Source organism: Ursus arctos, unplaced genomic scaffold (assembly GCF_023065955.2).
Source record: "Ursus arctos isolate Adak ecotype North America unplaced genomic scaffold, UrsArc2.0 scaffold_12, whole genome shotgun sequence".
Lineage (NCBI taxonomy): Eukaryota > Metazoa > Chordata > Mammalia > Carnivora > Ursidae > Ursus > Ursus arctos.
This window is the reverse complement of record NW_026622786.1, coordinates 16562143-16578733: the sequence shown is the minus strand read 5'-3', so window position 1 is coordinate 16578733 and position 16591 is coordinate 16562143. Positions and strand designations below refer to the sequence as shown.

Sequence of the window (16591 nt, the reverse complement as noted above, 5' to 3'; positions counted from 1 at the left end):
AATTGATGGGTCTGTGAGAATGTGGCCCACTGAGTCAACTACAATGCTAGATCGATATTTTCCCCGATTTGCCCCGACGCACCCACATTCTTTTCTCAGACTCTGTGTGGCCAAGAGCTTGTGTTTTGTCACCCAGACAGTTGGAAAGATGGCTTTTCTCTACATCAAATCCATAAGCCGATACGGGAAATTGAATTATAGCTTTGCCCTTATCTTTACCACAGAGGGGCTCGTAGTAGAGAGCGTGTGTGTCTAGTGCGGGTCTAGAACCTGGAAGGCTGTGGGAGATGGAGCCTTCCAGGTAAGGCCAGAGTGTGAGGGCGCATCAGGCTTCGTTGTTCAAGCAACATCTCAGCTCCAGGAGAGGTGAAACCAGGGGACAAAGACTGCCTTGCTGCTCTCATGATTCTGCTCATTTGTAACATTATCTTTAAAAGACTAAGTCACAATGGAATGAGCTCTAGGGATGTTTTTTCTTTTCCACATCTCGGTCAGTAGTCATTGAGGGGCGCCTGGGTGGCTCGGCTTGTGAAGCATCTGACTCTTGGTTTTGGCTCAGGTTGTGATCTCGGGGTCATGAGATCGAGCCCCCTGAGTTGGGCTCCATGCTCAATGTGGAGTCTGCTGGGATTCTCTCCCTCCCCTCTGCTCCTCTCCCCCTACTAGTACATGCACTATCTCTCTCTCTCAAATAAATAAATAAATAAATAAATAAATAAATAAATAAATAAATAAAATCTTAAAAAAGATAGTCATTGAATTCCTTCCCAACCCATAAATCGAGGAGATTGCAGTAGAGGATTGAGGGTGCACCCTGGGAAGGTTGTATGGTGGAAAGAGCATGGGGTTCAGATGGACCTGAATTTGAAGTCTGGGTCTGCCACGAGTTAGCAGTGATGGTTAAAAATATGTCCACAAATTCTTTGATATGTTTTTCAGGACGTAGAGCCTAATTCTTCTCTCCTTGAGTGTGGGCTGGATTTAGGGACTTGCTTCTCACAAATAAAGTGGTGGTGATGATGTATAACTTCCAAAACTAGGTCATAAAAGACACTGAAGCTTCCATTTTGGTCTTTCTCTTGGATCCCTTGGCTGTCATGTCATAATGACACTCAAGCAGCCTGCTGGAGAGGCACACAGGGTGAGGAACTAAGACCTCCTCCCAATGGCCATTTGAGCGAACCGTCTTAGAGGCACATCTCCAGTCCCAGTCAGGCCTTCCGATGATGGCGGTACTGGCCAATGTCTGACTACAGCCTCATCAGAGAACTTGAGCCTGAATCCCTCAGCTAAGCTGCTCCCAAATTCTTGACCCATAGAAATTCTGAGATAGAAAATGTTTGTTGTTTTGAACCATTGCATTTTGGGACACTTCACTACCTAGCAGTAGAAATACACCAGCTCTTTGACTGGCAAGTTACTGAATTTCTCTGAGCCTCCCATTCCTTATCTGTAAAATAAAGATAATAATTCCTACTTACAGGGGTATAAGGATAGCTAAATGTTACACACTACGTCAGCAGTTCTCAAATTTTTTATGTCAGAACTCTTTTACACTCTTAAAAGAACCCTAAAGAGCTTTTGCTTATTATAGTTTTTATCTATCATATACCGTAATATAAGCCATTTTTTGTACCTGTGGTGAAAAACCTCACCCTGCATTGGAGAAGAGCTATTATATGACATTGAGTCAGTTGAAGATGGAGGTATCTATTATAGAGAGGTATCTAATATAAATTGCAAGTCATTTTTGCTTGTGCAGAATCATTCAGATCTTCCCAAGACTAAATGGACAGTCCTAAGGCTTTTTTTAAATGGAATTTTAAACTGAAACATTTAAAAATACTTTTATTATGTCATTTAAAACCAACAGTAATTCGTTTCATGCTGACAAAATAAGGGGTTTTTAAAATATTTTTTAAAGATTTTATTTATTTAATTGACATTGACAATCTATTGAAAGGAACTCATACCCGAGAGAGCACACAAGCAGGGGGAGTTGCAGGCAGAGGGAGAAGGAGAAGCAGGCTCCCCATTGAGCAGGGAGCCTGACGCAGGGCTTGACCCCAGCGTCCGAGGATCACGACCTGAGCCGAAGGCAGATGTTTACCCGACTGAGCCACCCAGGCGCCCTGTTTCTTTTTTTTTTCTTTTTTATGTTTTTAAAAAAATTTTATCCATCTAAGATAGAGAAAGAGCACGTGTGCACGTGCTCGCGGAGTGGGGAGGGGCCAAGGCTGAGGGAGAGGGACAAGCAGACTCAGCGCTGAATACAGGGCCTGATGGGGGCTTCATCCCACGACCCTGCAATCATGACTAGAGCCGAAACCAAGAGTCCAACGCTCAACCCACTGAGTCACCCAGATGCCCCAAAATAACGGGTTTTTAATGCAAAAGAGCTATTTTTTAAAATGAAAAGTATCAGAAGAGTGGCAGTATTTTATGTTTTGGCAGGTGTCTTGAATACCTGGCTTAATAGAAGGCAGCTGAATTCCACGGCTGCTCCTCCAGGCAATCGGCTGCCGGGACATGCAGCTGGGAGAGAGAAAGGGCATCACAACCCCCCAGAGAGTGTCTCAGGGACCCCCAGGGCCTTCTGACCACACTCGGAAAGCCTGTACCGGTGCGGAATCTGGTATAGTAGGTGTTCAATCAGTGACACGTTACTATTACTATTAGAAAATGAATCATCGGGGGGCGCCTGGGTGGCGCAGTCGTTAAGCGTCTGCCTTCGGCTCAGGGCGTGATCCCGGCGTTATGGGATGGAGCCCCACATCAGGCTCCTCCGCTATGAGCCTGCTTCTTCCTCTCCCACTCCCCCTGCTTGTGTTCCCTCTCTCGCTGGCTGTCTCTATCTCTGTCAAATAAATAAATAAAATCTTTTAAAAAAAAAAAAGAAAGAAAGATTTCTAAAAAAAAAAAAAAGAAGAAAGAAAAAGAAAATGAATCATCGGGGCGCCTGGGGGGCTCAGGTCATGATCTCAGGGTCCTGGGATTGAGTCCCGTGTTGGGCTCCCTGCTCAGCGGGGAGTCTGCTATTCCCTCTCCTACCCCTCCCCGGTGTTAAGCTCTCTCTCACTGCTCTGTCTCACTATCTCTCCCTCTCAAATAAATAAATAAAATTAAAAAAAAAAAAAAAGAAAATGTAGAACTACGTGTGACAGAACAGACAGAACACCGAGTCAGGAAAGGCTCTCAGCCCACAGCTTGTATGAATGAGCATCAACGAGCTCGGTTAGGCCTCTGGGCCCGGGTTCTCGCGTATCAACAGGGTGGAGAGGGCTGGGGCGGGGGCTCTCGTGCTCAGGAGCTGCCTGAACAGACAGGCCCCGGCCTCACCTCTTCCTCAACCAGGGTGGTTCTGCCAGGGGATGTTTTTCTGCTTAAACTACCTTTGGAGGAAGGCTCCTCTGACTTAAAACCATTGAATTCCATGTCCTGCGTGCTCTCCCGGTCTCCTCCCAGCTCTAGTTTTCTTTGCTTCTGTGAAATGTGCATGGACAAGTCAGCAGCAAGTCTCCCATGGCCAGGAAGCTCACCAGGTGGGGATTCCGGGTCATGCTGGAAGGATGACACCCAGAGCTGAGGCCACCTCACGACCGAGTGCATGGAGTCCTGGGATTCCCGCACAGACACAGGTGGGCACTTTCACCTGGTCTGACCACAGTTGATCTATTTGAATCTATTCCATTATTAATTCTTTGCACGTGGCAAAAAACATACACTATGCCACGCCCTCGTCTAGGTAAGGCTGTGTGGTGTGGCATATGGTCTGGGAGCAGGGAGCAGACCCATGGAGAGAGACCGCAGCCCTGGGCCCCTCAACTTACTGAGAATCGAATCTGCAAGCAATGCCTTTTCTTGAATGGCAGGGGGACACCTTCCACAGTTGGTCCTTCTGTGCCCTTTTTTCTCCGTGTTTTCCTTCCTATAAAAGGTGCATAAGACCCCATAAACGTTTAGCCCGCTTCTCCTGGAGATCGTGAGCGTACTGGTAAAACTGAAATGTTAACTTTCTTACATCAGAGCCTGGGACGATACTGGCATCCTGTCCTCAACACAGAGCTCCCCTCTGCCTGCCTGTTTGAGAGCTTCCCTCTAAGAAACCGCCCCCAGCACCGCTTGGCCTGGTAAGAATGTATATACTAAATGTTAAAAAGTCAATCTGTTCTGTTCCGCAGAGGATGCTATCTAATCACCATGCACACATGTGCAATATAGAAATTTGAAGTATGGAATTGCAAAATTTAGAGTTTTCTTCATATTCGTGTCTCAAAAATCAACTCTTAGGGAAGAAGCTGTGCTCCCTGTCGGTACTAGGTCACGTGGCTTTGGCTGCACAAGTGCGAGCTGAATGTGTCCAGAACGTCCAGCCAGCTGGATTTGGTCCAGTGTGTGGGGGCTAAAAGCGGTGGGAGCCCACAGGGTTAATTTTAGCCGCACAAGGCCACCAGGGGGCATCAGAAAGATACCGTCCAGTCGTCCTTTACCAGGACGCTTTCTCTATCCTGTCTGTTGCTTCAGCCTCCCTTCTTTACAGAAATTCTAACTCCTTCAGAGAAATTCTAATTAATCACAATTCTTAAAACCCTCGCTCAGCCCCTGAGGTACAGTGATAGTCCTCCAGGAAAGCGGTTCATTCTTAGTGTGGAAGGCACTGTGCCCATGATGTCCTGGACATAGCTGGCGAGAGGAATGAGACTGATGGGGGGAGGGAGGAGGAGACGGGACAGGGGTGGGGGGACAGGACAGAGGGACGAGCCCCAGGTGTTGCTTGGCAAATGCAGCACCCCCAACCGTGCCCAGGCCGCTGGCCGCCCTCTGCCCATGGAGAGAGGCGTTGTGCTTGGAGTTGGTGGGGCTGGGGGCTGAGAGGCTGGGCCCTTCCCCTCCCCTTGGAAAAACATGCTTTACTCCTGACTCACATATTTTCTCACACCTCATTTTCTGTCTCCACCCTCCGCCTTCGGGGCATTTGAACATCTGCTCTCCAAAGTGGAAAACTTGGATCTCTTTCAAGAGAGTTCAGTCCCACACATGACTTTCCTTTTCTGCCTCTTTTAAACTTCTTTGTGCACTAAAATCTTTTTGCCAAACATAGAAACTAAGGGTGATTCTACTTGAGCAGTTTTCCAAGAAGACAAAGTAGCTAAAGTGTGCTCTTAAATCAAAAATCCTGCATCAGACATAGCACAAAGGGATATACATTTTATATGTAGCAAATATATCATTAATCTGCATCCATATAAATATCCCTCAAACATCAGCAAACTTCATAAAGCACATGTCCCATCTGAGAGCTATCTAACCTTCTAGAAGAGTAAAGAGTATATCTAGCCCTTTGTTCAATTAATCCCTCAGGTATTATGTAGTTTACCAAGATTTCAATTTATAAATCATGTGTCTCTCTACCTCACACCCCAGCGGTACATTCATTGTTAGATCTGATTTCACACTTGCTGTGCTTTTCTTTCCCTCTTGTCCATCGTAAAAGATAAATTTAGTCTGGAACCTAACTTGGTACTTAAGAGTATCTGTAGGGTCTAGACTAGGAGTTTGGAAGAGAACATTTAATACCTCAAATGCTTAATCAAAGTGTTTTTTAAATGTCAAACTATTATATTTATTAATACAATTTAAAAAATTCCAAAACCGAGGTTTCATTCAATAAGTAAAAATAGTGGGCCTGGGGTGGCTCAGGGCATAGGTCTCATTATTGCTCCTTTATTTACAGGAGAGTCAAAGCCGATGTCTGGCACGTGGGTTTAAAGAAATGGCCCACACCAGATGACGCATGGCCATTTTTAGCACAAACACCATGCTGTTTCCCTTTTTAGGGGGCGGACACTCAGTAGAACACTTGGGACAAGCGCCCATTCCCGTGGTGGAATAGTTTCTAGCTTCAGACCTTGTCATCTGCTTCTGTTGGAGCCCATTATGCACATGTAATAATGGTTGCTAAACAGCTCCTCCCTCCTTGACTCTTGACCTTCCCAGGGTAAATTAGCCCAGCTTTGGCCCGCCATCCAAGTGCCTCCTGAGCGTGGAGGTGGCGCCTCTCACTTAACAGAGAGAAGCTTCGAATAAATGATTCTGAATCCACATGGGCTAACAGTTGATCCGAACAAAGTGTCAAGAACATTAAGGATTTCTCCTTAGGACTTTACATCGATCACTTTTTTTGCACAATTTACAGCTTCTTAACCTCTGCAAGATTTCTTGCTCAAGAATGGGGACAAGTAAACCCCGAGACATGGGATTAAGTTTATTTCCAGTGGGATTGGGGACAGAGGGAGGGACAGGGCAGACTTTCAGTCATGAGGAGGAGCTGGCTATAAATGGTGCACATAATCTCCCATCTGGGTAATGTTCTGACCCAGCCGATAGGACGAGCCACCCTTCCTGTGCTGTAGCCATGATTCTTCACCAAGGGAACTTACGCGAATCACTGGAGCCGATTTAAAAGTATTCCTACCAGGGCTCCAGCCCCGGGGAGGCTGACACAGTAGGTGAGCCTGAGGCGTGTGCATTATTTTAAAATCTCCCCGATGACTCCGATGCTCATGCTCGCTGCTCGCTGCACTCAAGAGCCACGGGCGAGAGGGATTTGTGAGTCGGGAGGGAGGCGGGGCAGGCCGAGCCCTGCGACCTGACCTGCGGCTCTGCAGCTCGGCCGTGGCCCCGGCACCTGTTGGGTTGAGCTGACACCCACTCTCCCTGGAGCTATTACCCCCGCACGGGCTCCCACCCGCCCTGGGGACTTAGCAGCAAGAAGCCCTCACCATTCACAGACCCGGTGGCAAAAGGCACAGCTTGCGCTGGTCGTCTCTGCGGGGTCCTGCCTTCCCGAGGTGGTGTTGGGGTTCTCCTGCACCACAAAGCACACACGGATGTGGCTGTGAGCGAGGAAGTGACTCACCCCGCCGCCGCTCACGCGCGGGGGCAGCTGGACTCACCTCTTCGGGACTCCTTCGCTCTGATTTCTCGGGTTTCTCGCTCGTGGGGGTCTGGGCTGTAGCGGCCTGGGGCTTAAAGAGAGAAGGTTTCAACACTGGCTCGGCCTCTCTCCTTCCCCAAACATTTAAAAATCTAGTTTGCAAATGAGAGAATACTTTCCGCCTTTCTTTCTTTCCTTAGTTTCAGATTACCGGGGCTCCACCGGGGCATGAACAGATGCAGGAAGATAATTTTTAAATCCATCAATCTGACTGCTCTTCGTACAGCTCTACAAGCTTTTCCAAAGAAGTGCACTCAACGGTGAGTTAAAACGGGCTCTAGGGACTATTTAGAGGCTGAAATTATTGTTTATATGTCCTTTTTTTAACACAGAAAAATTATACTACTTCACGGAAAGGCCTGACACCACCCAGAGTGTATTTTTTTACTATGGTTTTACCCTTTCTGTAAACAGAAAACGTGCTCTTCTCCCCATTATAAACAATGCTGGCATAAGCACCGTGGTACAGATAGCTTTTTCCACATTTTGAATTACTTCCTTAGGAAATGTCTAGGTCAAAGGTTGTGAACATGTTTGCGTGATGATACCTGTTGCCAAATTGCTTTCCACAAACGTTGTAAGAATTACGCAGCCACCAACAATGTGGGCAGCTCACTTGGACCACGCCTTCCGCTGCATCAGGAATTATCCTTGAAAATGTGTTTGTTAATTTAAAAAGCGGGGAGGTGGCACCTTGTGTGAATTAGCGTCGCCTCTGTTATTAAGGGAGATAAACATTTTCCCATGTGCTTATTTATTGGCTGTGTTTCCTACTTGTGACTTTTAGTTCATCTCCTTTGCCCATTACTTTTTTGGAGATTTTCAGTGTTTCCTTACCAGCAAAAGCAACCATTTGTTGACTGCTCATTGTGCCAGTGTTCCTCATACAGCCCCCTTGTTCCTTCTCACCACCCTGGCACCTTGTGCCCATTTCAGTGCCCATTTTCAATAATCTGAGGCTCATAGGATTTCAACAACTTGGCAAGGTCACAGAGAGTAAGAGGCAGAACTGGGATTTGAACCTTTCCCCGTCTGCTTGTGTTCTTAACCACAATTTTCCTGCTCCTTTGTGCACCTGGCAGAGCCCCTTGTATAATAAAAATCTCAATATTGAACGTTATTTGTTCTTAATATTTTCCAGCTTGTCTGCCTTTAAAAAAAAAGTGGCTGTCGTTTCAGTTTTGCAAATATTAGTTAAAATGCTGATGTAGTCAGAGAGGAGGTGGCAAGGGCCAAGAAACATAAGAAAATGAGTTAAATTTTGCAAACGATCAAAGAAACGCAGATGAAAACCATGAGATACCAGTTTCACGTATCACTTTAGCGAAGGTTGGAAAGAAAAAGAAAAAACACCCCCCGGGGGGGGGGGACTCAGTGGGACACAGCTCCTTCCTGATGCACAACTGGGGCGTGACACCACCTTGTTAAGGGCCAGTTTATCAGAATGTTCACTCTGTGCCTCTTGAACCATTAACTGCACTCCTAAGTTTTTATTCGAAGGAAATAATTGAGTATGGCCAAAAACTTGCACATAAAATGGTGCTACCAAAGCAGTGTTTATAATATCAAAGAACTGCAAAAAGCCAAACGTCCGTCAGCCAGGGGTTGGTTAAATGAATCGGCATAATGAAATACAATGCGGTCCTTAAAAACGAAGCTGTAGGTTTATTCCACATGATTGTTGAGATGCCCACCACAGAATGTTAAAAGAAAAAAAGCATTATAAAACAATATACAGGGGCGCCTGGGTGGCACAGCGGTTAAGCGTCTGCCTTCGGCTCAGGGCGTGATCCCGGCGTTCTGGGATTGAGTCCCACATCAGGCTCCTCCGCTATGAGCCTGCTTCTTCCTCTCCCACTCCCCCTGCTTGTGTTCCCTCTCTCGCTGGCTGTCTCTATCTCTGTCAAATAAATAAATAAATAAAATCTTTAAAAAAAAAAAAAACAATATACATAGCATGATCCCCTTTTTGCAAAAACGTGTATGTGTCTGTAGAGAAGAAACAAGACTGGACAGATACACACTAACATATTAGCTATGATTTTTCTCTCCGTGAAATGTACTTCTTTATACTTTTCTCTTTATTTTTTTGCAGTAATTTGTTTTTATAATTTTATAATCTTTTAATAATTTTTTATAATTTTATAATCATTATAATCATTTTTATAATTTAAAAATAAAGGCTTTGCGCCTGTGTTTTCTTTAACCGCTTCTCACTTTCAGGGCTACAGGGGTACCCCTGCACTTCACATATAAGGCAGACTTACCTGAGAACGTAGGCAGGGGCCCTCCACCTGAACTGGGAGACCTAGGATCCAGGGTCCCCTGACGTTTGTTCTGGGCAAGTCTCCTCACCTTCCTAAGCTTCCAGCTCTTCTTCTGCCAAGTCTTTGCCAACTGTGAAGCTCTGAACCAACAGAACTGCTACTGTTTACTGCATGTTTTAACTCTGTCAGTATCCTTTTAGACCCAAGGGACTTTCATCCCGGTATTTCTAGCTCATTCATAATGAAATAATCTCAAGGTGTGGTCCCCAGACCAGCAGCACTGGCATCACCTGGGAACGTGTTAGAATGGCAGCACTGCAGGCTCCCCTCAGACCCACCGAATCAAAGCCTGCGTGCAGCAAGATTTGCACACCATTCCCAGGGGCACTGCAGTTGGAGAAGCCCTGATCCAGAACAGACACCTCAGGCAAGTGTCTGTCTCCTGAGCACTGAAAGTGGGAAACATTAGCAGTAATACCAGCAGCTGTCACCAGCACTAACATGCAAGGTGTCAGTTAGTATAAGAGCCAGGCGGGGCGCCTGGGTGGCTCAGTCAGTTAAGCGTCTGCCTTCGGCTAAGGTCATGATCCCAGAGTCCTGGGATCAAGCCCTGAGTCGGGCTCTCCACTCAGCGGGGAGCCTGCTTCTCCCTCTGTGCCACCACTGCCCCCCTCCCCCCCTCCCCGCCTCCTCTCATGAATAAATCTTAAAAAAAAAAAAAAAGAGCCAGGTGATCGCAATGATGCCTTTCAGAGCCACACTCAGCAGCACTGGTTCTGGTCAGCGATTCAACAGAATGAACCGAACCGAGCAGGGCTGGGCTGCTGGACGTGACCCTGGAATCAGAGGAAAACCTCATGGCCATTTGATCTGGTTAGCCTGTGTTATTGTTGCTTTTTGGGGTTTTGGTGTTTTATGTTATTTATTTAGGCAGTTCGAACTTAGAATCAGTTCTTGAGCTCCGTGGGAGCCCCACGTTAGGGGATCCTTTGGCTACGAGTCATCGGGAATTTAATTGCAGCCCTCCTGGGATGATGGGAAGGAGCAACCTGAGGCAGAGTGTGGTGGGGACATCTTGTGGCCACTCTCCCTTTCTCCTCTCAGAACTTGTCAGGCTAGTTCGAAGGAGGGGGCCTGTTGCAGCCCCAAAGGACACCCCCGTGTTCCTTGGGAATCCTCGGAGCCGCATAGAGGGACTGCCTCAAATCAGTTCAGCAACCCCATCCCCACGCCTAAGGCTCCATCACATCCTGCCTGGAGTCCCTGTCCCTGACTCTCCACCTACCCGCCTCCTTCTTATCCCTCCCTCCAACTCAGTTCAAATCTCACCTTCCCTGACCATGTCTCCCATGTGGCCCTCCCAAGCTGAGTGACTTTTGGTCACATGCTATTACTGAGTAATCACAAAAGCTAATACCCAGCTAGTGTGCTTAACTATGAGCCCGACTCCAGTTCAAGCACTTTACCTGTATTAACTCACTTAACACCACAGTGACATCATAACAACTTCTAACAAGCTGCCAGGTGACCTCAGTGCTCTTGGTCTGGGGACCACATGAGATTATCTCATTACAAATTATCTGCAAGTGCTGGGATTAAAAGTCCTCGGGTCTAAAATGATAATGACAAAATTATAATGAGAAGTAAATAATAATAAATCTGTTGGTTAAGGGCTTTACAGTTTGCAGAGTCTTTTTGCAGAAGAGGAGTTGAAAGGTTTGGCAGGTATTATTATCTTTATTTTACAGAGGAGGAAACTGAGGCACAGAGAGGTTACATAACTTGCCCAAGGTCACAGAGCTGATGAGTGATAGGGCCAGTACTCAGACCCAGGCAGTTTGGCTCCACAGTCACAGGAATGTATAATGTTAAGTGCATTGCACTTTTAACATTCTGTCATTACACATTAATTTTATTTGTTCATTGTATGTATCCCTCACAGAAACGTAAACATCTTGAGGGCAGGTGATTTGTCTGCTTTGATTATGTTACACCCCAATACCTAGAAAAGTGCCTAGCATTTGGCAATAAATATTTGTTCAATGAATGAATGAATGATCCTACCAATAGACTCTCTTTTCAGGGCCACTTATCACAAAGTCATAGAGTTCTCATTATTTCTCAACAGTTGCTGGTAAACTTGGGACCCAGTAAGAAAAACAAACCCAGATTAGAGGGAGCTTCTGGGCGGAAGGCTAGGCTCACTCCCTGGGCTCCCTCACATGACCAGGAAGCTAATTCAGGTTCACAGCTTGGGAAGCATTAAAACTGTTCAATCCACAAGGGCTCAGAGGTTACTATAGTGAGCATTCACACCATACCAGGCATTCGGTCCAATGTTTGGGTTACAAAGATAGGTACAAAGGCACAGGAACAAGTGAGACACAGTGCTGTGAGGACACAGAGGTCCGAGCAAAGAATTCTGCCTGGGGTGGAGGACTGTGTGTCGAAGTTATATAAATGGCCTAACTCGGAAGCTGGGCCTTGAATGAAGTTTTGCTGGAAAGGTTAGGTGTTTTGAAGGGGCAAACACACTGCTTTGGCAGGGCTGGCATTTTATACTCTTCAGCATCTTGTTCTTAACTGTGACAAAAACCTACTCCAATTTTGAACATCGGCCACGGGTTGTGACTCCAAGTACTGTCTGAAACAAAAGTGTCATTTGACGGCAATTATCCAGATGATTCAGTTTCTCAGAATTTTAATTTAGTCTGGAATGTTCTGATAGTTGAGGCTACAAAAACAAAAAGTGTCGAAAGAAAGTGGTGATTGATTCGAATTCCTAATCCTGCATATGTAGGCAATCCAAAGGAATTTAACTTGAGAGGAAAATGCAGAAGTGGACCCATGGGAACTAGTTCTTCCCACTGAGTCTGTTATTCTTTATGTAGAAGAGGGAATATAAAACTATTAAGAAAAATTATTTCTTCCAGGCACGATCCACAAAAATGTTGCTCTTCATCCAGAAGAAATAGCTTTTCAGTGGTTCATCAGTTTAAACTGCATTGTTACATCTTTTTTTTTTTTTTTTTAAGATTTCATTTATTTATTTGACAGAGACAGCCAGTGAGAGAGGGAACACAGGCAGGGGGAGTGGGAGAGGAAGAAGCAGGCTCCCAGCGGAGGAGCCTGATGTGAGGCTCCATCCCAGGACCCTGGGATCACGCCCTGAGCCGAAGGCAGACACTTAACGACTGAGCCACCCAGGCGCCCCATGCATTGTTACATCTTAAATTAATAAGATATTTAAAAACCAACACTTAAAATTGCTTCTAATTTTTAAAAGCTGGTTCCATTTTAAATAATATGATTCCTAGGACTTCGGAAAGTTTAATTTTCATGAAATATTAAAATAGAATTCATGATTTTATGAATTAGGATTCTATAAATGCATAAAAAAAACATTTTTCCTGGCATGAAATTAGGCTGTATGTTGCTGTATTACCTCATTTGAGGGTGGAGAGGATGTGGATGCCAAGTCATCCGGGATTATTGGAGAACTCACGGGAAGAGAGACAGCTGAAGTATATTTGCCCTTGTTAATTTTCTCTTTAACATCTTCAAGTAGCATCTCCAACTTGAAGATTTCATCTTCCACTTCTCTAATAGACATAAACAGGCATCTTACTGGGTATGCAGTCAACAATCTAATGAGTAACGACAGTTTGTGAATATAGCATCGATCTATATTATTAATGTGGTTTGGCTTCAGACAGGAAGGATAATGGACACCCGCCCTGACATGCATCCTGTTTATCCTCTCACTCCGAAGGCCTGGGCTCCAATCCGCATTTTGTTATTCATTAGCTGTGAATCCTTGGGAAAATCACTTAATCTTACTGTGCCTCCAGTGTCTCAGCTATAATATAGGGATAACCATTCTCTGCTCAACTGGATCTAATTATTTTGAGATCACTTACAATTCTAAGAGCTATGATCCTATGGAAATAATATATCAATTAAAAAGAGGAAGGACATGAAATATCTGAATCATTTGATTAATAAGCTTGATCTATAGGCATATGAACATATATGTATATATGTATAAATATGTGTAAGTGTATACATAAATATAAATATCTATTTTACCCACAAAGAATCCAATTGCTTTAAAGCCATTACATTTACAAAAATTTGCCCCATATTAATCCACAAAGAAAAATCTCAACTAATTCCAAAACATTAAAAATTATACTACTGCGCTCTCACTAAGATCAGGAAAAAGGCAAGGATGTCCCTCTCACCACTCCTTTTCAACATCGTAGTGGAAGTCCTACCTAATGTAATAAGACAAGAAAAGAAAATATAAGGTATAAAGATTGGAAAGGAAGAAATAAAAGTATCTTTGTTTGCAGATGAAAATCCAAAAGAATTAACAGAAAAACTAGAACCAATAAGCAATTGTAGTGAGGTTGCAGGATACAAGGTTAATATGCAAAAGTGAATCACTTAGCTATATACTATCAATGAACAAGTGAAATTTGAAATTAAAGACACAATACCATTTACATTAAGATCCAAAAAAATGAAATACTTAGGTATAGATTTAACAAAATATGCACAAGAGCTTTATAGGGAAAACTATAAAAACTCTGATGAATGAAATCAAAGAACTAAATAAATGGAGAGATATTCCATGTTTGTGGATAGGAAGACTCAATATTGTCAAGATGTCAGTTCTTCCCAACTCAATCTATAGATTCAGTGCAACCCCTGCCAAAATTCCAGCTAGTTCTTTTGTGGATACTGACAAAATGATTCTAAAGTTTCTATGAAGAGACAAAAGACTCAGAATAGCCAACACAATATCGAAGGACAACAACAAAGTTGAAGGACTGACACTACCCAACTTTGAGACCTACTATTAAGCTGCAGTGATCAAGGCAGTGTGGTATTGGTGAAAGACTATACAAATAGATCAGAAGAACAGAATAGAGAACCCAGAAATAGACCCAGATAATTATAGTCCCCCCAACTTTGACAAAAGAGCAAAGGCAGTCTTTTCAACAAATGGTGCTGGAACAATTGGATATCCACATGCAAAAAAATGAATCTAGACACATACCTTATACCCTTCATAAAAATTAACTCAAAATGGATCACAGACCTAATGTAAAATACAAAAGTGTAAAAAATCCTAGAAGATAACACAGTAGAACACCTAGATAGTCTTGGGTATGTACACCATCCATGAAAGAAATAATTGATGAGCTAGATGTCATTAAAATTAAAACTTCTGTTCTGCCAAGAAAATAAGAAGACAAGCCATAGACCAAGAGAAAATATTGGCAAAGGACGGATAAAGGACCATTATCGAAAATATACAAAGAACTCTTAAAAACAATAAGAAAACACACAACCCAATTTTAAAATGTGCTACAGACCTTAATAGACACTTCACCAAAGAAAATATACAGATGGGAAATACGCCTATGACACGATGCTCCACGCCATATGTCATCAGGGAAATGCAAATTTAAACAACAGTGAGCTACCACTATACGTTAGCGGAATGGCCAAAATATGGACTGATAACAACACCAAATGCTGGCCAGGGTGTGGAGCAATAGGAACTCTCATTCATTGCTGGTGGGAATACAAAATGGCACAGCCACTTTGGAAGATAGTTTGACAGTTTCTTTCAAAACTAAACATATTCTTACCATACGATCCAGCAATCAGACTCCTTGGTATTTACCCAAGGGAGCTGAAAATTTATGTTGACACAAAAACTTGCACACAGATGTTTATAGCAGCTCTGTTCATACTTGTCAAAACTTGGTAGCAACCAAGATGTCCTTCAGTAGGTAAAGGGGAAAATAAACTGGCACATCCAGACAATGGAATGTTACTCAGCGCTAAAAAATTAGTTATCAAGTCATGAAAAGACATGCAGGAACCTTAAATATGTATTACTAAGTAGAAGAAGCTCAATCTAAAAAGTCTACACATTGCGTGATTCCAACAATGTGACATCTGGAAAAAACAAACTATAGCCACAGTAAAAAGATCAGTGATTGCCAGGGGTTGGGGAGGGGGGAAGGATGAATAGGTGGAGTACAAAGGATTTTCAGGGCAGTGAAAATTCTGTTTGATGCCATAAGGACAAATACAAGTCATTATACATTAGTCCAAAACCATAGAATGTACAGCACCAACAGTAAGCCCCAGTGCAAACGATGGGCTTTGGACAACTATGATTTATCTGTGTAGTTTCATCAGTTGTAACAAATGTACCACTCTGGTGGGGGATGTTGATAACGGGAGAGGCCATGCATGTGAGCCAGCAGATATATAGGAAATCTCTGTATCTTCCTCTCAATTTTCCTATGAAGCTAAAGATACTCTTAAAAAATAAGTCTTAAAAAGCTATACCACCCACATTCTTTGATCACTAGAAATTAATAAAAATATGGCAACAACAACAAAAAACTAATTGGAAATTCTAACACTCATCCTAATAACTCTTGGGTAACTAGGAAATAAAAATAGAGATTAGGGATACTCTACAAGTGAATAATAAATAAGAAAACAACATGTAAAAACAATGTAATGTAGCTAGTGCAATACTCCGAGGAAAATTTATAGCTTAAAATGCATTTACTAGGGGGGAAATTTCAAAATCAATAAACTAAGTATTCAAAACAGGAATCTAGAAAAAGAACCACAAGATAAACCCTCCAAAAGGAGAAATGAGTGGAACTGAAAATAATTTGATCACTAAAATAAAACATTTTCTTTGAAAAATCTATAAAATAAACCAGTGGAAAGTCTGACTGAAAAGCATTAAGAATGAGAAAGAAAAGATAACAGAAGAAAAATTTTTAATCAAATGGGGTTAAGCAACTTTATACCAACACAGTTTAGAATCTAGGTGAAATGGACAAGTCTCTAGGAAAACATGAATTATTAAAATCTACTCAAAAACAGGTAGAAAATCTGAAAAAACTAACCAGAGAAAAATAGAAACGATTATCAAAAATCTACCCCCCAAAAGGCACAAAATCAAAGTGGGGTTATGTATGAGTTCTAGAAAGACTTTAAGTAACGCTTTTGGAACATAAAAAGAAAAGGGAAAATTTCCCAAATCATTCTACAAATATTAGGATATTTATTAATATATTAATAGATTTAGGAAATTAAATAGATTTCTAAATCCCATTTGATCAAACATTTTCCTAAATTAAAAAAAATCAAATCCTAGTAAATTAGGAGTAGAAGGAAGCTGTCTTGATAAAGCTTATCTACTTGAAACTGCAACAAGCGTCATACTTGGAAAAATTCCAAGTCTGTTTGGAACATGACAAGAATGATTGCTTGTGCTAGT

At 43.1% G+C, this 16591-nt stretch overlaps 2 protein-coding genes across 6 annotated transcripts in view; one reads left to right on the top strand and one right to left on the bottom strand.

Moving 5' to 3' along the window:
• Positions 1–16591, bottom strand: part of AKNAD1 (AKNA domain containing 1) — a 39228-nt gene that overhangs the window by 8582 nt on the left and 14055 nt on the right. The window contains exons 6-12 of the mRNA XM_048220473.2: positions 12692–12866; positions 10731–10808; positions 9603–9713; positions 9265–9394; positions 6957–7132; positions 6783–6868; positions 3831–3928 (exon numbers count right to left, since the gene is read on the bottom strand). Coding sequence (XP_048076430.1) covers positions 3831–3928; positions 6783–6868; positions 6957–7132; positions 9265–9394; positions 9603–9713; positions 10731–10808; positions 12692–12866 — 854 coding nt within the window. The remainder of the gene's footprint in view (positions 1–3830; positions 3929–6782; positions 6869–6956; positions 7133–9264; positions 9395–9602; positions 9714–10730; positions 10809–12691; positions 12867–16591) is intronic.
• The window catches only part of GPSM2 (G protein signaling modulator 2), a 102340-nt gene continuing 92346 nt past the window's right edge, over positions 6598–16591 (top strand). For 4 of the 5 annotated variants that reach the window (XM_048220203.2, XM_048220205.2, XM_048220204.2 and 1 more), the window contains exon 1: positions 6598–7257. The gene's annotated coding sequence lies outside the window, so the exon portion shown is untranslated. The remainder of the gene's footprint in view (positions 7258–16591) is intronic. The other variant, XM_048220210.2, reaches the window with a different exon arrangement.